General features: G+C 34.6%; 1 protein-coding gene across 4 annotated transcripts in view; it reads right to left on the reverse strand.

Annotated features, from left to right (window-relative positions):
- FER (FER tyrosine kinase) overlaps positions 1-24,807 on the reverse strand; it is a 129,885-nt gene that overhangs the window by 35,968 nt on the left and 69,110 nt on the right. For all 4 annotated transcript variants that reach the window (XR_004254994.1, XM_032213491.1, XM_032213490.1 and 1 more), the window contains 3 exons: positions 13,449-13,505; positions 12,628-12,743; positions 12,102-12,196 (listed from right to left, as the gene is read on the reverse strand). Coding sequence is in view for 3 of the 4 variants with exons in the window: in XM_032213491.1 (XP_032069382.1) it covers positions 12,102-12,196; positions 12,628-12,743; positions 13,449-13,505 (268 nt within the window). In the remaining variant the exon portion in view is untranslated. The remainder of the gene's footprint in view (positions 1-12,101; positions 12,197-12,627; positions 12,744-13,448; positions 13,506-24,807) is intronic.

Genomic DNA, 24,807 nt, shown 5'->3' on the forward strand with positions numbered 1-24,807 from the left:
AAATAAGCACTTAACACAACAAAATTGCATTTTCTAGACCAAACTCTTAATTTGATTGGACAAAATGTACTTGCTTCTTCAAAATGATTTTTAACTAAAGAAATAGTGTTAAATGCAGTTTCCATCTTAAATGTGACAATGTAATATGTTGTTTCTCTCTAAAAAACAAAATTTCTGTGAGATAGAATGCCTGACAGCAGGATGAGTAAAGAGATCAATAAGAAACCCTGGTGACACAGTGGTTCAAGTGCAGTATTGCAGGCAAACTCTGTCATCAGGCTGGAGTTCAATCCATTAGTTGATTCCATCCTTCCAAGGTTGGTAAAATGAGGACCCAGATTGTTAGGGTTAGGGTTTGCTTACATTACAAACCACCCAAAGAGTGCTGTAAAGCGCCTTGGAGTGGTACCAGTATATAAGTTTAAATGCTATTGCTAATAAAAAGTACAAGGAATTAATATACTAGACTTAAAATGCAGAGATATTAGATTCACCTATTTAATTTAGTATTAAACAGAAATGCATAGCTCTAAATGGGCTTGTTTTGCCAGTTAAGACTCATAGAAGGTGTTAAAGAAAAAGTTGAAGAGGTTTCTTTGGCTTGTATAAATCCTCTTTATTTTCTCTATTGATCACTTTTCTACTGAACTGCATGTAAAATTTAAGCTTGTACAGTATTTTCCATTCTGTTCAGCTGCCAATTGTTATCCAATTTCATCAATTTCCTGACTGCTGTAGCTAATGGGTTCCTCCTGTGGATTCAGTGTCAAGTTCATCAATTAAATGTTATCAATTAAAATTGGTGACCAAAAAATTAGAAACTCTACAGGCAAGTCTTCAGCGATGCTGTATATACAAACTAACCTACTTCACATGATTCTCTATACAAAAATAGAATTTTGCTTTAAATGTGGAATCTTTTGTCGAATAGTAATTGCATAAGAAATAAGGAAAAAATGATAGAAACATAGGATTGTATATTGGGGCTGTAAAAAATATTTGAAAGAGGTATTTTACTGAATCGGAATTTTCTTATAAATCAATTAGCAGTAATGAACTTTGGAGAGAAAGTTATCAGGATGATCAGAGCAATATATTCTAATCAGAAGGCAAAAATAATACTAAACGGGGAAGCAACAGAAGGTTTCAGCATAACCAAAGGGGTAAGACAGGGATGTCCTCTAGCCCCCCTGTTATTTATCCTCTCAATAGAGACACTGATGTTACAAATTAGACAGAACCAGGGCATAAAGTGAAAATTAGAACACAGGAATACAAAGTGCAGCCCTTTGCAGACGATCTAGCATTTATCATAGAGAAACCCCTAGAAATTGGACTAATATTATTACAAGACATGAACCAATTCAGTAAAGTGGCAGGGCTTAAAATAAATAAAGAGAAAACTAAAACATTAACTAAGAATCTAACCAAAAGACAAAATGAAGAACTGGAGGAGAAACTGGGAATTTCTAGGGCCAAAAAAACATTAAACATTTGGGAATATGGTTATCGGCAAAATGTATTACAATAAAAGAAGATAACTACAATAAATTGCTACAACAAATACAAAAAGATTTGGATGATTGGATTAAACTACAGATATCACTAATTGGCAGAATTTCAACAATTATAGCAATAGCAATAGCAGTTAGACTTATATACTGCTTCATAGGGCTTTCAGCCCTCTCTAAGCGGTTTACAGAGTCAGCATATTGCCTCCACAGTCTGGGTCCTCATTTTACCCACTTCGGAAGGATGGAAGGCTGAGTCAACCTTGAGCCGGTGAGATTTGAACAGCCGAACTGCAGCTTAGCAGTCAGCTGAAGTGGCTGCAATACTGCACTCTAACCACTGCGCCACCTCAGCTCTAAATTAAAATGAATGTACTACCCAAACTACTTTATCTTTTTCAAACAATACCGATTAAATTAGAGAAAGGTTTTTTTGAACAACTAAATAAAATGGTATCCAAATTTACCTGGTCAGGGAAAAAATTGTGTATTAAATAAAAATTTCTACAAGATAGTAGAAACAAAGGTGGCTTTGGCCTCCAAGACTGGGAGCTTTACTATCAGGCGGCAGTCCTGACATGGCTTAAAGACTGGATTCAACTAAAAAATACAATGATTCTTATGCTAGAAGGCCATGATCTCCAACTAGGTTGGCATGGCTTCCTCTGGGAGGGAAAGAATAAATCTAATTCATTCTTCCAGAGACACATAATAAGAGATGCCCTGTTTAAAGTCTGGGAATTTTTTTTTTTAAAAAAAACCACTACATGAAAATCCCAATCTGGTTATCAATGATGGAGGCAATGCATATCCAAATAGATCTCAACAAAATGGTAAGCTATGCAGAATTCTTAGATGAAAAAAGAGAACTAAAATCAGTACAAGACCTGAAAACGCAAGGAATAAATATGGAATGGTGGCCCTATTTACAAATTGAAACAAGATTTAAAAAAGATCGGGAACAATACGGAATACATGAGAAACAAATGGAATTAGGCAAAATATTATTAGGAACGGAAGGAAAAATGATTACCAAATTATATAATTTTCTTTTAAGATATAAAATGGAGGAAGAAACAGTAAAGGAGACAATGATTAGCTGGGGAAGAAATTTTGGCCATAATATAGAGTTAGAAAAAGGGGATAAATTATGGGAAAGAAATTATAAATTTACGATGGCAGTAGTTTATAAAGAAAACCTCTACAAAATGTTTTATAGATGGCATTTGCCCCCAGTGAGATTGGCCAAAATGTTCTCAAATTTATCCCCCAAATGTTGGAGATATAGCCACAAGTCTGGAACATCCATATGTGGTGGACGTGCCCCATAACAAGGAAATACTAGTGCAAAATTCAGAAATGGTTGCAAGAAATTACAGAGCAAAAAATAGAACTGAAACCAGAAACATTCCTATTAAAACTATTAGACCAAAAAAATGGATAAACAATTCCAATACATAATAATATACATACTCACTGCAGCTAGGATTGCTTTCGCACAAAACTGGGAAAAAATCAATACACCCACAGACTAAACAATAATTAGAAAAGTACTCAAATGTGCAGAGATGGACAAAATGACAATAGAACTAAAAGAAAGAGAAGAATCGGATTTTTATAAAATATGGAATAGAATTTATAAGTGGCTAGAAAACAAAAGCCAAAACAGAAAATAGAGAATGTAAACATAATGGTGATATAAATTATATAATTTAGTACTACTGTTATTATATTATTGGACAAGGTAAAATCAATAGGAAGGCAATGCAGAGTGGAAAACTATAAAGGCTAAACACAGAAGGCTGTATAATTACTTTATATTGTTATGTATGTTTTGTTTTTCTTTTCTCATTGTGTTTTTGTTTGTTTTTAAAGATTAAAATGTTTAATAAAAAAAATCTGAAAGAGATATTTTGCAATGAACTATGATTAAAACAGCTACACTGTTTGCAAGGTTTTTGTAGCTAATTTTTTAAAAATTCCCTGTTGTGTGTACACAGCCCCACCAAATATTACTTCACAAAATAATGAAAAAAGAAATCCTGTGAATATTTTTGAACTTTTAAAGATCAGAAATACTAATATAGTTACAGTGTTGCAAGGAGCCACAGTCATGGAATTACCATTTCTGACCTTCTCTGATAGCTTCAAACAAAGTCAATGGGGAAGTCAGCAAGGAAGCTGCAAGTTGTTTTCACCTACAATACCCCACTGCCTGTGTACACTCTGCCGAGCCTCCCATGTCCTTCTTTGACTTATACACAGTCTGTGCTGGGCCTCCAAGCTCTCTCTGGATATCCATGATTCATACACAATCTGCTCTGGACCTGCCAAGTTTCCCTCAACCGTCTTTATGGGTTAAATGTGCCTTTTTAATCCATTGACAAATGGTGCAGTGAAGCATAGGATCTAGCTGTTAACAGATAACTGTACTTGAAATAAATGAACTATTAAAAATACTCAAGAGTCTTCTTTTCACGTATGGCTGACCAGTCTTCCTTCTCTTCTTGCTGTTCCTCTTCCGATAGAGGACAAAGAAAAAATCTTTCAGCAAGATCACACATTTGTTTTTCGACAGAAATATGAACTACTGATGTTTTCTTGTCTCAGTGCTTGAATAGTTTAGTTATTGAAAGGAAAAAAAATCTGCTATTATGTATGTGCTTTTTGTCACTATGTTCATTCTGTTGTATGTGTTTTAAGTGTATATATTATTTCTCTTAAAACTAGGCAGATTTCAGGCTAATTGGATCTTTTTTTCTTCTTTTAATAACTGCAGTCTGAGATCTACTAACTAGAGTCAGGTGTCAAAACATATGAATTAGTATTATTTATTTATTACAAGCACTTACAATCTATCTTTTAGGGTAGAAATTGTCCCAAAGCAGGTTATAATCAATATAAACAACTTAAAATAAAAACACAATAAATATTATTCAAAACCAAAGACATTTCTAGGGTGCTTCTCACAAGGTAAATGGTAACAACAATGACCTTGTTGAGGGAAGGATCCAACTGGTCAAGCTTTCATGGTGGCTACTGCCTGCCTTTATGGTCCCTCCCTTCTCTTCAGGGATATTTCTCACAGGGAATTTGGTAATAATGGTCTTGAGAAAGTAGGAAGAAGAGTTTAGTCAAGTTGACTTCTGTGATGTTTAACATTTTTAAAATCCACAATGTATTTGAACATATCCTGAGCCTAAGTATTTGTTTTCAGTATCTCAACTGCATTAGGTTTCAACCTATTTTTTTTAAATACACACTTTCTTGTTTAGCATCCTAATTTCAGCAAACAAGATCATTTTGTTGCCAATTTGTCAAAATTACTGTCAGATCACAATCTATTCTATGTCTTTATAGTCAAAGGGGTAGCTTAATGTTTCATCAAATAATTTTTAAGTAAATTTTTCAGTACTGAATGCTATGACAATTTGTTTGGAGGAAAAAAAAATGTCAATGCAGGCAACAGCCATCACTGTTTTTCTGTCACAGTAATAACACTTATACTTTATTGCCTCTGCAAAAAAATATCAGAATAGGCTTGTATGCACTGAAAACCTCAGGCAATGGAACACTTTTTTGCAAAGCAGATTCATAAGAGGAATTAGGAATTGAATCCTCCTGGAATGTGGTATTTACTCTTAATACATTCCTGAAAAACTGAACTTTATATCCGAAGGAAAGAAGCATGTGACATTTCCATTTAAGTCAAATATTAAACATTCTCATGTATGTAGCATTCAGGAGCTGGCCTGTCATACTCTTTTGAAAAATAAGATCTTAATAATTAAGATAGCAGGCAGTAAACAAAAATAACTGCTTCCCAGAAGAGAGCCTGAATTCAGTTGTCCATGTGTTTGAGAAAGAGAGATATTAGACCATTAGCTTCAGGATCTGGAGGGACTGGATTGGCACTAATCATTTCCCACCACAGGTAGTTGAGTGAAAATGCCCAGAGAATAAGGGCTGCTGGGATTTTTCTTCTCCCCATATCAACTATATGTACATCCTGCTGCTTTTTCTTTCACATGTACAAAGCATAGAACAAGAAAGAATACCAATAAAAAATGCAATTTCACAACGTTATTACAGGACCCTGGAAGAGAGTAGCTTTTGGTCTCCTCCCCTCGCCTCTCAGTTCATGTAGGGAAAACCTCAAAGCCATTCCCATTAACATAATAACATTTTCTGAAGCAGCAGGTTTGGCAACAATCTGTTGCAGGCAGAAGGCAGAAAAGATAGGAGGAAAATCCTTCTCAGCTTGACAGTACTGAGAGCCAAAAGATATTAAGAAAGGGCTAAAAAGTGAGTTGTTGTAAGCCACTATTATTCCACATAAAGGTATCTTTCACTAATTGCATATCATACTTAAAAACATTGTACATTATAGTTTCTAAAATGATTTTTTCTCTGCCCTCGTCTTACGTGCATAGGTAGACAAAAGTTCACTGCATCAGGTCTTTATTTAATGGGAAACTTCTCTTCTACTGGGGCAACCTTTACCAGGAATCAAAGCTGGGTTGAGGCTAAAAATGGAAATGATTGTTCTCAGGTTATGATTCAATTCATCAAATGCATTCTTGAACGCAATATATTTGGTACTACAGTACTGACTACATGGAGCTGCAGTTTCAAACAGCAACAAAATAAATAGGTATAATAAAGGTAAGGTATGTGTCTGCAAGAGGGCTGAGATGTAATTTTATTTTGGATGGAGGATGATGCTACCTGATATTCACAAGATAGACAGGTGTACAGGGTATACGCATTCCTGTCTCAGGCAAGTTCTGATTAAAGCATGGCTGGAGCTCATGTAGGCAAGGATGTTAGCCAAAACTCTGTCACTTTCTGCTACTTGAAAAAAAAATATTCTCCCTTTAAAATTAGGTAGAAATAGCAGATTCATCAACTGGAAATTGGGATTTAATTAACTCTCCTTTGCTTCAGATTTAACATAGAACAGGATTTTCTGGTAAAGAGATAACATTCATTACAAGTTTAGTCTATTCTCTGGAGCCAGGGTTCCCAATCCCCGGTCCATGGATTGGAACCAGGTTACGGCATGCACACAAACAAGCGAAGCCTCATCCAAGCAGCATGTGAAACCACGTTCCTCCCAGAAAAACTCCCTGGTGTCCAAAAGGTTAGGGGGCCACTGCTCTGGAGGATGGTTATCAAATTATTATTGAAAAGTTAACTATTGTGTTATGTTAGTTTATACTTTATTGTCTTTGATATTTATATATACTTTATACAGTAAAGTTTCTACTTGCATGTAACTTGGAACTCTTTACAGCAAAATGCCTCTAAATTAGGAGAAAACCAACATCATCTGAAATTTATCAACAATTCTGAAAGGACTTTCAACAGATATAGAGTGGGAGGAATTCAGTATGTGTAGTATCTGAGATCACTTTAAATTGATTGTCAGTGACCTATTAAATGGCTTGGGGAAAAAGATACAAAAATGTATTACTAAACAACTTGTGTCCTTTTGGGTAATCATTTCAGAGATATTTTCTTGCCACATTCTTCAATGCCTTCAACAATGACAGACCTTCTAATGTCCTTCCTTCAGTAGAAAAGTTGGGATATCTGCCTTGAAAATACCACGTACGAAACTGTATAACACAGAGAAGCATCAGCACAGAAAACATTTTATCACATTTTGTATTATATCATAAATTGCTTTATGATAATACTTACGTTACACAATGTTTTATAATAGTCCTTGACTTATGATCTTAATGGAGTCTGCCTATTATGATAGTAAGTCATGGTGGTAGTTAAGTGAAGTTGCTCACATGGTTGCCTTATTTAACAGCCAAAACCATTCTCCCGGGTCCATCTTGCATCTACTTCGTAACTGGCCTTAGATGTGCTGGCTTCCCAATTGGGTCCCACACCCTCCTCTCTCCTTTCATGTCTCAATCCACTTACTTTTTACAAGGATTGCCTTTGGAAAGGAGAAGCAGCTGATCTACCACATGACCTTCCTATAGAGAGGCCATATAATGCCATCTGGGAAAAAGACACCGTTTAAGAAGTGGCTGCAATTCTCAAAATAGTACATATTGATCCTGTCCAACTTGTACCTACTATTTTCAGGAACCTTTTTTGCCCAAGGGGAAAGAAAGGAGAGTTGGCTCAGGAAACCATATGTAGGTGAAGCTGAGCCAACCTGCATCGTTTCCCCAGTGAACATAACCACTTCCTATCTTTCTCTTGCTAGCATGCAATAATAAAGCACTGGAATTACATTTAAAACAGTTAAAAATTGACAAAACCACCATCAGTCAAATGCAAAAAGCCGCACTGCTTGGATCTGCACGCATATTACGAAAATACGTTACAACGTCCTAGGCCCCTGGGTGGGGCCCGACTAGTAACCAATGCCAAATCCAGAGAAAAAACTGGCCGCTGTGATACAATTGTAGTATAATAATAATAATAATAATAATAATAATAATAATAATAATAGTGCAGTGCGGCAGAAAAACTGTAAGAATGTCAGACAATGGGGAAGATGATGTCTCATTTTAGGACCACATCATTTAGTGATGGAAATTCCGGTCTCAATTGTGATTGTAAGAAAGGATTATCTTGCACTGTCTTTTGTTTTTTAAAAGGTTGACATTTTCATTTCTGAGGATCTCTTCACTCCACTGAATCAATATTTATGATTTTCACTTCTTGACCCATTCACTCTTTGCAGTTTCACTTAGTGACTGCTTTGCTTAATGACTGAGTTGCTAGTTTCAGTTTTGGTTCCTAAACAAGAACTATCTGTAATTTATGTGCCCAGATCATTGCATCAGTGTTTAGCTAGAATATTGAATGAAGCCTTACCAAATTCAGGAGATTGGAAATAAAACAAAAAGCTCTACCTATAAAGATTTCACCATTTCCTCTAAGAGTACTAAATTGGTCAACTACACCGGAGAGTCTCCTGTTTTCATGGATTTAATATACAAAATCCAATTTAATAAATTTGTGTAATGTGCAAACTGAAAACCTGGTTCCTAGTATTAATGTACAGTATACTCAGTGTGATAATGTTATGACAGCTTATGCTTTCCTGTTCTCATTTGGATTAGAACATTAAGCATGAAATGAAATATCACAGCAACTAAGCAAAGAATGTGGAATAGCACTTTAAAGTACCAACTAACACAATATCAGCAATATTTTGAAGAATGAAAGCAACAGGAATAAAGAAAGAAAGATTACAAATCATAAAAAGTGCACTGGCATGATATTCATAGATATATGTTGATACCAAAAAAGGCCAATGATTTACAAGGGATTAAAACAGTGGTGGGTTTCAATTTTTTTTAGAACCTCTTCAGGAGGTGTGACCTGCTTTGTGGGAGTGGCTTGCTGGCCATGTGACTGGATGGGAGTGGCTTGCCAGCCATGTGACTGGGTGGGCGTGGCCAACTTGTAAAATGTGGTGAAACTCACTTAACAAAGCTCTTGCTTAGCAACCAAAATGTTGGCTCAGAAACTCTGGCATTTGAACCACGTAAGTCTTAAAGCTGTCAAGTTACAAGACCCTTGCACCCCTAACCCTTTAGAAAAAAAAAACCCAGGGGTGTTCAAACTTGACAGCTTTAAGACTTGTGGACTTCAGCTCCCAGAAACTCTCCTCTCGCTCTTCATCTTGATGATGTGCGGACGGGCTGGGGGAGGGAGCTGGAACCAGTTCTAAATGACACTGTAGATTTGTGGAACCTCTTCTATAGAAGAGGTTAGAACTGGCAGGAACCCAACCCTGGTTTAAATCTATATTACATTGTGTGGAAACAATATGTATTTAAAAGGAACAAATTAACAAGTATTTTATTGACTGAACTATGAAACACAGCTTCCTTCCTTCCTTCCTTCCTTCCTCCCTCCCTCCCTCCCTTTTCTTTTTTTCCCATTGGCTTCTCTTTCTCTAAGTTTAGTTTACATTGTTTTTTATTGTTGCACTTAAAATTCTTAATAAAAATTATATTCAAATTTCTTAGATTCAGTACATGCTTTGTTTACATTGATAATTACTACTCTTTTGTATGATATTTAATCTTGATTCCTCATTACATTTCACTTCTAGTTGTGTTTCTATCTGATCAGCAACTGATCTTTTGCTGCTTGTTCCTTTTTTTAATGGTACACTATCTTTAATAACACTGCCTTTTATTTGTAGGAAATTAATTGTGTAATGACTTGTTTTTCATTCTAGAAATATAAGTGTGAGCTTCTGAATGATACTGCCTATATGCACTGCTTCCCATGACTGGAAAAAAGAATGGTTCTCTATCTAGTGCTTAGGGGAAGGCTAATTTTCAGGATTATAATTATGTCCCTATATTGATACCCTATTTCCCTGAAAATAAGACCTCCCCCGATAATAAGCCCAATCAGGCTTTTGAGCGCATGTGCTCAAAGTAAGCTCTCCTCTGAAAATAAGCCGTCCCTGAAAATATTGCAATACAGCAGCAGAATGAGGTAACCACACTTGCCACCTCCTGCATCTCAAAAATAACAATAACTCCCCGAAAATAAGGCCAAGTGCTTATTACAGAGGTAAAAAGAAAATAAGAACCTGCCTTATTTTCGAGGAAACACGGTACTCGTTTTACAAATCTGTCAACTAAAGATACCAAATATAACCAGAGAAGATTTTTATATAATTTATTATGTTTTAACACAGTGGGCTTACTATTAGTACACATTTTTGAGATAAATAATTTTAATGTATACCTGCCAGGTTACCTGAATATTTCAGGTAGGAATAGTAGACTGCATTGGAAAAAATGCTTTTGATAATAAACTATAATAGGTATATTCTACTAGTGCTATTGTAAATGAGTGCCTTAAACTCTTTCACTGGTTTCAGGATTAAACTACAGTAGCAATGCAATCCAAAAGTGAAAAAAATCAAAGTTAGAATTATCTTATTGGACACTAAAATATTTATCACATAAACATTTTGGGTCACATAAAATAAATTGAACCAAGACTAAAAACATAATTAAATAAAAATGTGGATATTAAAATTATTAAATATATTGAATTAAGTCTATGAAATGTTGAACTCACTCAAAAGACACATTATGAATACTTTTTAACCCATTCTTCCCCTTAGTTGCCATTTCACAATTTGCAATGGTATTTGAAGCTTTACATGGCAAAATTAGTTGAGTTTATAGGCCATAGCCTCTAATAACCTCTCATGTTTTTTACCTCACCTCCCATATCATACAGTTCCCATTATCTATTTCTCGGCACAAAAACAAGCAGTAATTAAATTTCAATATCTTGTGATTGTGCAACAGGAACAGTCCTTTCAGACAAAGCACTTCAGAGACTGGGGAATAAGACTTCACATATCATGTTTTTCTGATATTTCTCTTTTGCAGCTTTTAGTGCCTTCTTAGAAAAGACAAAGGAACCCATTTGTAAAACATTTAATAAAGTAAAGCAAAAGACTTCAAGTGGCTACTGTGACCATCTTAAGAAATAAGCAGCAGACTGACCTCGCTATCTGTTTTATTAATTCTTATCCTTTATGAATATTTTATTGTATCATACAATTATGAATTTTTGAATTTTAATTTTATGACCTTTAGTGAATTATTTACCTGATTAAGGTTTTGATACTTACTATATCAAAATGTTCTTACTGTGGACTATTTTATGTATAGCCCACAACAGAAAAACTATATTAGAGTAAAACCTATTATTAGCCATTAATGCATATAAAATACAAAATCATTTCAACACCCACTTTAAAGAACTAAATGAAATATTAATCTTGTGGCTTCCAATTCCTTTTTCTTTAATTATTCTTGTTCTCCCCGGTCTTATAAAAAATAAATAAATGTATACAAATAAATAAATAAATAAGTGCATAAATAAATGTATACAAATGCAGTTTAGCAAAAATACAACCATTTATTCTCCAAAGCCAAATTTTAACGATTGGAGTTTTGTTTATAAAAGGGACATTAGGATTATATTTTACGTTCTATCACAACATGCACATAGGTTGCAAAACATATCAATGTTTGCAACAAATTAACATTACAAATACAAAAATTCATGCATGGAGATCACCATGTGGAAAATATGTGAAAACAATCCTGCAATATAGCTTCTCTTAACTTTCAACCTTGTTTCTTTTACATGAACGTGACATATTAATCAATATTTCTTTATACTTTTAATAGATCTCATACAACAGAGGTATTTTTTACTTTTTTTTCTTATACTTTATATTAAAATATTTACAAGTAACATGGATCAGCCAAGATTTGCATATTTTCACATTCTAGAAAAATTTACAATGAGATATATTTAAAAGCTATGGTTTTGATACTATTTCCATCTCCTGGCAAAAGGAAAATATTAGTAGGACTTTGAATCTCCTCAAGCCACTTTTATCTAATCTGATAAATCACACGTTTAAATTCCAAAGTGATATAATTTAAAAAGCATAAAATGCATGTCCAAAACAACAAAATACAAGAGTGAGAGACAGAGAAAACAGAGGAGAAATGGCATATAAATATATTTACAAATAATATTATAAACAAACATTACCTGGAACAAGCTCCATCACAATATAAATAGGCTGCCTTTGAGTACATACTCCTATAAGCTTTACGATATTGGGATGGTCATATTGTTTGAGTATTCTGCAAAGAGGTGGAAAATGTCCTTACATCAATGTGGCATATCAATCTCTAAATGCTCTTTGATTTATTGTAAGAAAAAAGTTCATTCACTCACATTTGTTCTTCCAGGAAATTTAATTACAAATCAAGTCATGAAAGATTTTCCTGAATTTTTGAGAGTATTGTATTATATATATTTTACTTATGAAAACAGTAAAGATCTAAATATATTCACTTTATGTATAGAAAAAATCTAGGATAATGTTCTTATTGCTGATTTGTCTGCCCTTTCCACATCCCAGAGAGGCTTAATTCATGTGACTTCTATCTACATTATTATGAATGTAATAGCATAAACACTTTCAAATTGAAATACATTTTGAAGTGGGAAATATTTTCAGCCACAAAATGACTTTTACAATTATATATTTTGGTATTTTTTTACTTCTTACCTGGCCTCTGATAAAAATTTTATTTTTAGTTCTTGAGGAAGATCTTCTTTACATGTTTTTACAGCAACAGGTGTTTTATCTTTTAATGTTCCTTTATAGACTTCACCAAAGTTACCCTGAAGTTGTAAATATTAGAAGTTATCAGTGAAGAAAACAGTGAGCAAAATAATTGTTCTAAATGCATAAAATATAAGAATACCTTAACTCAATGCATCATATTAATTTTCTTATATAAGCTCATGTGACTTAGAGAAGGAAATATTGTTTTAACTCATGACTAGTGCAGTGCATCTTAAAATGAATTCAAAATTCACATTTTCATACACATGCAGTACAAGACTTTTATTACATCTTAGTTTGAAGAAATACTGAAGTGACAGTATTTTCAAATTATTTAAAATAACAGCTGCAAACTAAAAAAACCTATAATCTCCATTCCTGTCTTTTTATTTATACCTTCATATACTACATATTGCCCTCCATGATCTGTGCTAAAATCTGTTATGAGTCCCCAAAGTCCTATCATGAATAGAAGAGGCTATTTATAGCTTAGGGCTGAATTGTGGAGTCCTGGTACTCTCTCAACTAAGCTCAGAGAGCACCAAAGACTTCACAGTCCTATCTTGCTTGTTCTTTCTTGACTTCTCGTGGTTTTAGCTGATATTCTGGAAAGACCTCAAACTAAAGAAACACACTGGATATAAATTAAAACACTATCATGTATTGAGAAGGCTTAATAACTATTATGTTTTGTAAGATGAAGGTGTTTTCTAACAAGGTTTAACGTTTAGCATTTTCCCATTACTTTGAGAGTTACTTACTTTGCCAAGTAGTTCTCCCAGAATGACGTCTTCATGATTGAGAATCCATTTTTTATCCTGCAAAAATTGACATTAACATTTAGTTTTTTAAAAAGTATTTCTTATTCATATCATTAGTTTTCTTCCAGAAGTATGATTCAATGAAACTAGACAACCACCATACTAAAGAGTTTCAAGATGAAGATGGTCATGTGAAATCAGCTAATAAAACCATGGCAAATTCCTAATCAAAGCTTTGGCTCAATATAATATCCATACAATATATCTATATTATCTTTAATATATGAATGCATCTCTCATTTTTAAAGATTACTGAAAACATCATTAAAATGTATTATATTACATGCGAAAACCCCAAATATTTATAATACTGACTATAATATGCTTGCAATATAGCTTTATGATCTTGATATAAAAGTTTTTTTTTAAAATATATTTTATTCATTTTTACATTCCATTTTACAATCACTTATATACAGAGTATTTGCTATAAGAAAAAAATAAAAATAAAAAAAATAAAATAAAATAAAATAAAAAGAAAACACAACTCATCATTCACAACCCCACCTGACACTTCCATCCTCCATACACCCCATCTACCCCCTCCAACTTTCCTTTCCTCCCTCTAACGCTCCCCTCCTACTTCCCTTTCCCCTCAAACCTTCCTTCTCCCCTTACTCCCAACACACCCTCCTTGCATTCCCCTTACTCCTTCCTTACTCCACCCTCCTCTTTCCCTCTACCTCCCTCCTTGGTGTATTCCTTTATTCAAGTGTTGTTTATTATAATCTGATAAAAAGTAAAATAAACCAAGGGAAAAAATTTTTTTAAAGAAAGAAAAGAGTAAAAAAAAAAGGAGAAAAAAAAGAACAACCGTATATAAGTGCATTCTTGTTCTTATTGAGACTATGTTAACACCCACCCACCCACCCCCCCAAAAATCCCCATCCCTACTCCTCCTGACTTCCCAGGGCCCACACCTGGCACTGCCTTCTATCTAAAGTATCTTATATTCATATGGATTAAAAATAAAAATAATATATTAAAGGAAAAAAAAACCAAAAAAAAAAGAAAGAAAAGAACAAAGAAAAAAAGAAAAAAAAGAAACTCTTTGTGTTAAGCTCAGCCCCCCATCTTTATCTATGCTTAAATAGTGTATATAAAAGTTTTAAAGAGCTCTTTCAACAAATTTTACTTAAAGAGCATTTTAAAGATTTTATATACATTTTAATCCAAATAAAAATTGCCACTGTTAGAAAGAGTTAAGCAAAAACATATTTACCTAAAAAAATTGAGATTACTGTTATCTTAACACTGTTTCTATATTTTTTAGCTATGTATCTTTACTGAAATATATCTTATGAGATCAGACCATAAACCAAGTGTATCTTAGTTTGCATTGAAGAAACCTGCAGTGGAAAAACCAATATCATCAACTCTTGTATGAGATCTTGAAGAGATATTATTGAAAAAAATCCAAAGTATTCAATTTTAAATTGTATACCAAATAAATGGCAGAATTAACTTTGGATTCATTCTTAATATCCTATATAACTTTCAACAGCTTGTAGATTGAAAGAAAGATTCTATGGGTATGAGTCTTAAAGAGCTAGCTCTATATTGATCATCTAATGAAAAACCAGAGTATCTAGTTTTAATAAAATATATGGCAGAAAAACAGGTATCCAGTAGATAAAATCAGTGGTCACATTTCAAAGGCACTTGAAAAATGAGGTAAAATGACGATCCAGATTGTTGGGGGCAATATGCTGACTCTGTAAACTGCTTAGAGAGGGCTGTAAAGCACTATGAAGCAGTATATATATCTAAGTGCTATTGCTATAAGAAAAAAATAAGATGATCTGCGTTAAGCAGAATGGCACAAGATCTTCATTAGGCATGCTTGAGAAGATCTCTCACTGATTATACATTTCATAGCATAAAAGAGTAATACTAAAGGAAACAGGTAGACAAACGTAGAGATATATTAAATCAATGCACACAAATTAAAGCAACAACTTTAGGAAGGTTCAAAGCAATATTAGCAATATTTATTATCCCAATTCTTTAAAAAGAAAAATGAGTATTTCTTCAATCACTGAAAAGGAATTATAGCAAGCAAATTATGTTCATTATTCATTGTCCAGTCCTCTGCTGGTTTCTTTTAATTCCTATTAATTTAATTCCTATTTGTGATATTCATTTATCTAACTTAAATCCTGACATACTGCTATATAATTAAAACCAGAACAAAATTAAAATCAGTAACTTGAACCTCAGTTTAAGCACTTGGTAAAAGAGATGGATTTCTATAATTTTACTAGGAGAGTTGAGGGGCAAGGGTATCTCCTTATAAAATCTACTTCATAAGCATTCAGGAAAACACCCATTTTCATGTACAGATTAAACAGGCTTCTGGCAGCAGGGAAATCTCCAAATGGATCTCTCCTGCTGATCTAAATAACTGGATCGATTAAAAGATGATCCATCAGATTCCTAAGCTATTTAGAGTGTTAAAATTAAACATTAATATCTTAGATTGTGCTTGGCAAGTAATTGCTACAATTTTTTTTTCTTCTTCCATTCAATCATGACCGATTCTTGGATTTGGAACATGTTTAACATACATTATACATAACTTGTGGCAGACAACAGCTTGTTTAATCATTTTGCACTAAAAACTATTGTTGGTCACTTTTCAACAGTGGATCCACATTGAAATCATTCATAAAATATGTAATCAAGGCATAGATAACAATGGCCAAGCCAGACTAGCTCAGGAAAAAAATCAAAGTTGGAAGAATCACTATAGCTATGCAAAGATGTTCCTTGCCTCAGGCTTCATATGCAAACCGAAAAACAACTGGGAGCCAAGGAGCAGTCCCATACTGTGAACATATCCTTTGTTGGAAAGAAAAAACTTTGTACTAAATAAACTTCACATCTACCTTGAGTCCAGTTTTCTCATTACCAACAGTATTGTCCTTTGTCTGGATTTAATCATTCAAATTAATAATAATTAATGATAATGAAATGAATGATAGGGAACAACAGAAAGGGGTGAACTATACACCCCTTTGATACCTATTCCAAAGCTGATGACCATATCTAGAGGTGCATCTAACAAGAAGGATCAATTCCATCCAACACTCTGCTCAAAGTAAAACCTAGCAAACTCCTCCTTGCAATTGCCATAAGCCCTTGTCAACATACTAAAGTAATCCACAATTAGAGTCTGGCCAACAAACACAGCTGCACCCAAAGTCATAATGAATACAAACACACACATAAACACATGTGTAAGAAGAACGTTTCACTGTTCAGTGGTTTAAAATATTTGTTTTAAATGAACTATGAATACATTTTAAAAACTTCTTTATGAGAAATATATTTGATGTATAATTATTCAGAACAATAATTAAACAAAATTGTACTATAAACTGCAATCAAATAAGGTGTCAGAAAATGTTACAACTATTTATATCAGTACATTAATCATTACATCTGCTGCTCTTCCAATGCCTTTTTATGTCACTGTTTTATGATATAAGCTTTCCACATTCGTTAGAATCAATATTTTTAGTCCCAGATATTTCTTCGCAAAAAATTAATTGGGATTAATTGAAATGTACCCAAGGTGTTAAAGTTCTAGCATCTTTAAGAGTACATAAGCTATCCTACAGCAACATAGTATCCTCTTTCTACCATAATTTCTAGAAATAAGCATAGCATTTTCATATTATGAATTTGAATTTTTCTTCAGTTTTTCTACTTTCATTCCATTTTGTTTCACAAAATATTAGCTGAACCCCAGAACAAGGCACAAGTTTGAACATATGCTGATATATAATTTACATTTACTACATTCTAAGTTAATAGAAGAGCACAAACAATAGACCATCATTAATCAAACCATTTTTGCCTCCATCTGGACAGCAACAAGTTTTTGTTATGGGGAAACATGTAGCTAATTCAGGACACCAGCTGTTAGAAAGGCAAAAGCTCAGGGAAGGAATGAAAAGTTTAAATTAGTAGTAAATGAACAAAAATATGACATCATCCTATAAAACTCCCCTTCATTCAAGTACAACTGTTATTAAAGCACAAGAAGAAAAAGGCAAGGGAGGCGAAGATAATATTTTGCCAGTAAAATGGGAGGAAATAAACTACTGGAAAACTCTAAAGGAAAGAAATGGACAAGAGACTGATGGGATTAACATATTACATTAAGACAGACTATAGTTTTGAAGGTTTTGTTCACTTTAATATGTAAATGTGGGCATGATAGATTGTGAATGATTTAATATATATTAAACAGGTGGTGGATGGGGACTTGAAGGACTATTATCCTTAAAACAAAAGAGGCAGTCAAAGGACATTCTAAGTTTGAAGGTACTAAAAGCTAATGTTTGATGTTTGTGGTTTGGTGTTATGTGTGAAACTATTAGCAATTTAATACTTAAATAAACAAAAAATACCCCAAAGAATAAAATCAAAGTTGTGCCTTTTGTGAACTAGATGGAATAGATAGAATAATGATAAATTTCCTCTGTGGAAAAAAAAAGAAACCTTTAGTCTTAATTATACATATTTCCCAAGTGAAATACAAAGCCATGAATGTGGGGTGAAGTCCTTCCTCACAGCAGCCTTTTGCTGCTTATCTCATGTGAATCGTCTGCCTAGAAATGAAGCTATCTTAAAAAAAATTCTTTTTTAAAAGTCTCTTTTTTCACTTTGAGCATGAGGGATGGCTTCACGCACTACTCTGACTGATGGATGGACTTTCATTTCATGCTCATTCCATGTAGAATTCTATGGATAAATTAACACTTGAAAAAGACATACTTTCCTTTACAACACCTATGTATATACTTTTAAATTCATGGATGCAAATGCTTTTGTTTCATATATAATCCTTACCCTCTGGAAATTCATCTTGAAATGAACTTATTTTTCAATATATTCCATTTAATTTTCCACATTAAAGTATCCATTTTTCAGCTGCACTGAATAGTATAATCAATGGAAACTTAGCAACAATGTTATATATATATATATATATATATATATATATATATATATATATATATATATATATATATATATATATATGTGTGTTTTTATTTGTGCTGATAAATAAATAATAATAAATAATAATAAATAATAAATAAAATAAATTTTATTAAAAATAAATATATATATATATGTATAGAAGGGCATCTCTGGCAGGGTAAAACAGAGGGGAGCTTCAAGTAAAACCTTATTTACTTCCTAAGTTCTCTTATTTTTCATTCTATATTAAAGCAGCAGAGGACATAATATTTTAATTTGGAAAGCAATTGTTAAATTCAGATTAAGGGGTTCAAAGCCTTGAAATTACTTGCAAAACAGGGAAAGCAATATAAAACATTTTATACATAATTGGCCTTTTAAATTTCTCTTAACATTTTTTATTGCACTTGTTTATTAAATATCACTTTGTTCTTTCTTATTTACTCCTTCAATGGCCATTCACTAAACCGTCAAGCCAAAATTAAATATTTAATTCTTAAATATTTAGGAGTTACAGATATTTGGTTACATGAGGGATTTGTGACAAGACCAAATACAACATATCATAGGCCTGTGTGTGGTAGCTTTGCCTCAGAGTTGTGCTTTGTGACAAATAGATGTGGTGGAATCCTCCTGGAGGTAAAAAGGCAATGTGACTTGTCTGAGTGAGATGTTTCTACTAACTCTGACACTTCAATCAGCAGTTCCAACAGGAAGTAACCAAAGCAAATAAAGCACTGCAATGCGACCATTTTACTTGATTCTTAGAAGGATGGAAACTGTGTTACTTTAAGAAGCAGTTTCAAGGGAATGTTCACTTCAATGTTTATCAAAGAGACTGCAAAACACAAGCATATGTATCTGCTAGAAAGGAGAGCAGATCTCATGTAGTTTGTCTCTGCCTGCTAGCAAATCAAAAACACACTGGAAAACCTAGTTCTTCTATAAATCCATTTAATGCAAAAAAAAATTGCTATACAATTCTTAATTTGGAAAATGTTTGAGCTTCACCAGATATTAAGAGCTCTTCCTACTGATTTTCTTTTTAAAAAAAACCTGATTCATGACATAGCCTCACTCACGCCAGATATACTTCATGAAAACAAATTATGGTCTTGCCCAATTCCAATAAGACTGTTCCATAACATAGTGTGTAAAATAGAGTCCAATATCATCCTGGCAAAAATCCTCTATATTTATGAGGAATTTTAAGATTCAGTTGCTGCTTTGTCCACTTGAACTATTTTTGGATGATCCATATAGAAACAGAAAGGCTTACATTTTCCACAGGGAAACCCTAGTAGATGGGAATCTGAAATACAGTCCTGTTCTTTCGATGCTTGTCAATTATGATGAATGTTCAACACTCTTTTCTGGTTAGCCTATTTCAAAGGCAATTTTCTCACTAAAAGAATCACTTTTCTTTCCAAGCCTCAGAAAAAATAATGTATTGTTTTTAGGACCCTGAATCCAAGAAGTTATCTTGAAACAGAATTAAAATTTGGGGGGAAGCGGGGTAGAAATTTGACAGCATGTGTGATCTTTGATTCAAAGGGCTTTCCCATTAATTACAATGGTAATCAGACACTCAATCCAGAAATTGACTGGCGTCCAAAACAGGATGCAGAATTTAGCTATTCTTAAAGATTATCAAATGAAATGAATGTAAGTCTCAATTGATATAAATTCAATCTTTAATACGTATTAAACAGGTGGTGAGGTGGGGACTTGAAGGATTATTATCCTTAAAACAAAAGAGGCAGTCAAAGGAAATTTTAAGTTTGAAGGTACTAAAAGTTCTGTCACCAAGACTTTTATGCCTGACATCATAATAAAATATGCCACAACTGAATGCAACAGATTTTTCTAAAACATGGGTTCAAATATTCCTTAATGATGGATAGCGAATTGTACAAGGATTTAAGATTCTAAACCAGCATTTTAAATCTGTTTTGAATAAACAGAAAGCCAATGAACCTGACACAAATGCAATACATCATGATCAAAATACTTACCTCAGAAAATATATTAAATTCTAATGAATATTCTAATTAACTTTTTATTTTCTTATTACTACTAATGCAGTGATATGTGTGTGTGTGTGTGTGTGTGTGTGTGTGTGTGTATGTATGTATATATATATATATATATATATATATATATATATATATATATATATATATATATATATATATATGCTGGTCTTGTTGTATTCGGGTCTTTTCCCATGTAAGATTGAGATTGTCTTGGCAACGTTTCGGCGAGGTCTCACTCCCCATCTTCGGGCTTAAAGCGTTGTCAGAGCTGCTGTCTTTCTATAAATCTTTGTGTGGGTGTGTGGAGTGCTGGCTTTGTTTCAGTAAGTGGAATGATTGGTCGTGTGGTTGTATCATGATTGGTAAATTGGTGCTGATTGGTGCTGGCTGTGTGTCCGTTGTTGTTTCATGTTGTAACGGCCTGGGTGGTGAATGAGGCTCGTTTGTTGACTAGAGCTGGTTTCCAGATGTCTGGTAGGCGGGAGTTATCATCACGTTTATTCATGTTGTGGGGGTGTTTCTCTATTTCGATAGCTTCCATAATTATTCTCTTGTTGAAGTGTTCAGTTTTGAAGATTAACCTGGTTCCTTGTGTTACCAATTCAATAAATTATTGGGATTCAACAAGAGAGAGACGGAGGGAGAGAGATACAATACAAAACTCCCTGTGCTGATGCTCATGTCATATTAGAACACACACACACACACTTAGAAAAGCATATATATACTGTATAGAGCTTACTATTATCTTCAAATATATTTGGGCAGTGATTGCTACAATAGAATTTTCATTACTCTAATGATAATTTATTGAATTGGTAACACATTATTAATTTATATGTAAGCATAAAAGGAAATATTTGTTTACCTCTTTTTCCTTCAAAAATTACTCACACATTGTTGTGTAATGTTTTTGGCACTTCTAATTTATATTCTATTAAAATTTTGCCATTATGATTCCTAGTTTGACATACAGTGAACATGATATGTAATTGGGCCATAACTATTAATAGTTACTTAATGACACAGTTAAAAAAAAAGAACATTTATTCAATAAGCTAACTGAACATCATTTTGTTTGTTCCATAGCATCAATTGTGATGCTTCAATTTAAATTCCAATTACTAAATGGGTACACGTAGGATAATTTTGAATGAAAGGAGAATTAAAATATTCAAGGACTCCTGCCAAGGACTCACCTCACATGAATTTTAAATAAGCAATCAAGCAGTGATCAAGCGGTACTTAACATAGACAAAGCATTTGTGTTGCATGCATCCCATGAAAAAATCTAACAAAATATTTTGAAATTCCTTTTTACTCTAATTATTTGTTACATGAATTGATTTGTCTGATTTTATGAGCATGAACACAATTTAGCTGTTTGAAGATATTTTAAAGAAATCCAATTAAAATATACAAATGAATATTTCTAAAGGTATGAATTATAAAAAAAGTATTCAGTATTCTTCAAAATACTTTATAAGTCTACAGATTATATCCCAAATCAGATCTATAGTATCTTCCTACTATCATGATTAATATATGTTCACATTTTGCTTGAATAGTTCCTGCCAGTCAAAGTTCATCATTGGGGTCGTCTTTTGCTAAAAATATTTTCCCCCATTTTCCTGACAACATTTACTGAAGTTTTACTTGTTTAGGAAAACAGTGATTTTTTAAAAGGATATTTTTGTGCAGAATGTTGATAATATTTCATTCAATCAATAAATCAAAGCTTTATATTAATTCTTAGGTGAATTAACATACTGAACATTGAAAAGAAAAAGCTTCAAAAAATAGCTGAAAATTGTAGATTTAGAAAGGTTGACTTCTCCATTACCAATAGAGTTGTCAGGGCGCTCAATAAAACACAAACATTTCTTATCTAAAAGGTTTATTACAAGAATAGCATTAAAAGGTTTAAGATAAATCTGAAATTATTATTACAACTATGGTAGGTTCATAGAATATAGTTTTAGTCTATAAAGTAAATTACTACCGTGTTTCCCCGAAAATAAGACAGGGACTTATTTTCTTTTTACCCACAAAATATGACTTGGGCCTTATTATGAGGGGAGGGTTTATTGTTTTGGGGTTGCTGGGTGGCTGGTCTCTTGTGAGCAGGCTCCCAAAGAGCTGGGCACAGTCTCATAGGTGAATGGCTGTGTTGCGCTGTCGCAGCAGCACAACACAACAGCCATGAAGTGACCACGCTCATGAGCAGCCACCCGGCAAGCTCCCTTTCCAGCCAGGCACAGCGCCATTCACTGACCTAGGGGTATTGCCAAGTCGCGTGAGCACCTGTTCGCCGCTGCCCAGCTCCCGTGGCTCGGCGGCTTCAAAATGCCAGTGAATGGCGTTCTGCATGGCTGGAGAGGGGATTGCGCGAGCGGCTGTTCCGCTCACAGCCTCCCTGCCTCACGATGCCCTGGCCCAGCTCTCCCTGCAGAGCCAGGGCACCTCCGCCGCCGCCATCCCAGCATGGCTTTTTCGGCGGCTTCCAAACCGAGTCTTCCAGCAGTGGTTGCTCTGGGTGTATGCTCTGCCAGCAGCTGGCCCACAAACATAGAGCGTATGCCCAGAGAGGCCACTGTGGGAAGACTCGGTTTGGAAGCCGCCGAAAAAGCCATGCTGGGATGGCAGCAACGGCAACGGCAGCAGCGGAGGTGCTCTGGCTCTGTGGGGAGAGCTGGGCCAGAGCATTGTGAGGCTGGGAGGTGCGCAAGCGGGAACTGAACAGCCGCTCACACAAACCCCTTCTCCAGACGTGCAGAGCGCCTTTCACTAGCATTTCGAAGGTGCCAAGCCACGGGAGCTGGGTGGCGGTGAACAGGTGCTCACATGGCTTGGCAATACCCATAGGTCAGTGAATGGCACTGGAAAGGGGATTTGCCAAGTGGCTGCTCGTGAGCGTGGTTGCTTCATGGCGGTTGCTGCAACAGCGCAACACAGCCATTCGCCCATGAGGCTGTGCCCAGCTCTTTGGGAGCCCATTCGCAAGAGAGCAGCTGCCCGTTAACCCCCCTCTTCAGCTGGGCACAACGCTGCTCATCAACCTAGCAGTATCCCGAATGCGCCAAGCAACATGATTACCTTTGCCTCCCCCCGGTTCCTGTGGCTTGGCACCTTCAGGATCCCGTTAGGTTGGTGAGCGGGTCTCTGTCTGGCTGGAGGTGGGAGGTTATCCAGGGGGCTTATTTGCGGGGAAGGGCTTATATTTTTGCCCACCAGAAAAATGTGGCATGGCCTTATTATCAGGACATGTCGTATTTTCGGGAAAACACGGTAATCTCAGTGATTGTTGCCCGCCCTAAACAGCCTCTTTCATAACTTATCCCTGAAACACACACATAGAGACACAAACATCTACACTATACTTCATTTAGAAAGCATTATTTCAAGTAGCTACTAGAAGTCCTCACCTGCTTCATTGTCTGGGTTCATAATCTAATAATAACTACATGTTATTATTTGGAAGGATGCATTTATACAAATCACTGTGAATAAATGTTGTAATCTTATGGGAAGCAGAGAAGGATAAAATATCCATTTACCACAACCAAAAGCCTAAGTAAAAGCTAAAGAAAAAAACTTCTCAAAATGAAGACTAATATTACAGATAGTTCTTGTTTAGCAACTACAATAAGGAATTGCTATCCAGAGTCCTTCCCAAATCTTCATAGCAATAGCAATAGCAGTAGACTTATATACCGCTTCATAGGGCTTTCAGCCATCTCTAAGCGGTTTACAGAGAGTCAGCATATTGCCCCCAACAATCTGGGTCCTCATTTTACCCACCTCGGAAGGATGGAAGGCTGAGTCAACCCTGAGCCGGTGAGATTTGAGCCGCTGAACTGCTGATCTAGCAGTAGCCTGCAGTGCTGCATTTAACCACTGCGCCACCTCGGCTCATGCCACCAAACTGCCCCTTCATAATTCATCCCAGATCCCCACCCATTTTTTGATTATCCCAGTGTTGCACCCAAGTGTCTGCCCTCAGTGCAGAAGAAAACATGAAGCAGTAATTTCAGCCTGGTTGACATTTTAACTTTCTAATACGTCTGAGCTCGCCTAACTCTTTGAAAGAATAAAGTTTAAGTGTTTTTTTCATGATTTCAGAAACAAAATATGCAAGTAAGATCAAATATTCATGCATTCCTCCCAAAGATGGCTGCTAATAGTAAGGATTTTTTTCTCTTCTACTGAAAATCTGCTGATTTTGCTGCCAAAGCTGATACTTTGGCAGCCCTGCTCTCTGGATTTGAATG

The sequence above is a fragment of the Thamnophis elegans genome, chromosome 3 (assembly GCF_009769535.1).
Source record: "Thamnophis elegans isolate rThaEle1 chromosome 3, rThaEle1.pri, whole genome shotgun sequence".
Taxonomy (NCBI): domain Eukaryota; kingdom Metazoa; phylum Chordata; class Lepidosauria; order Squamata; family Colubridae; genus Thamnophis; species Thamnophis elegans.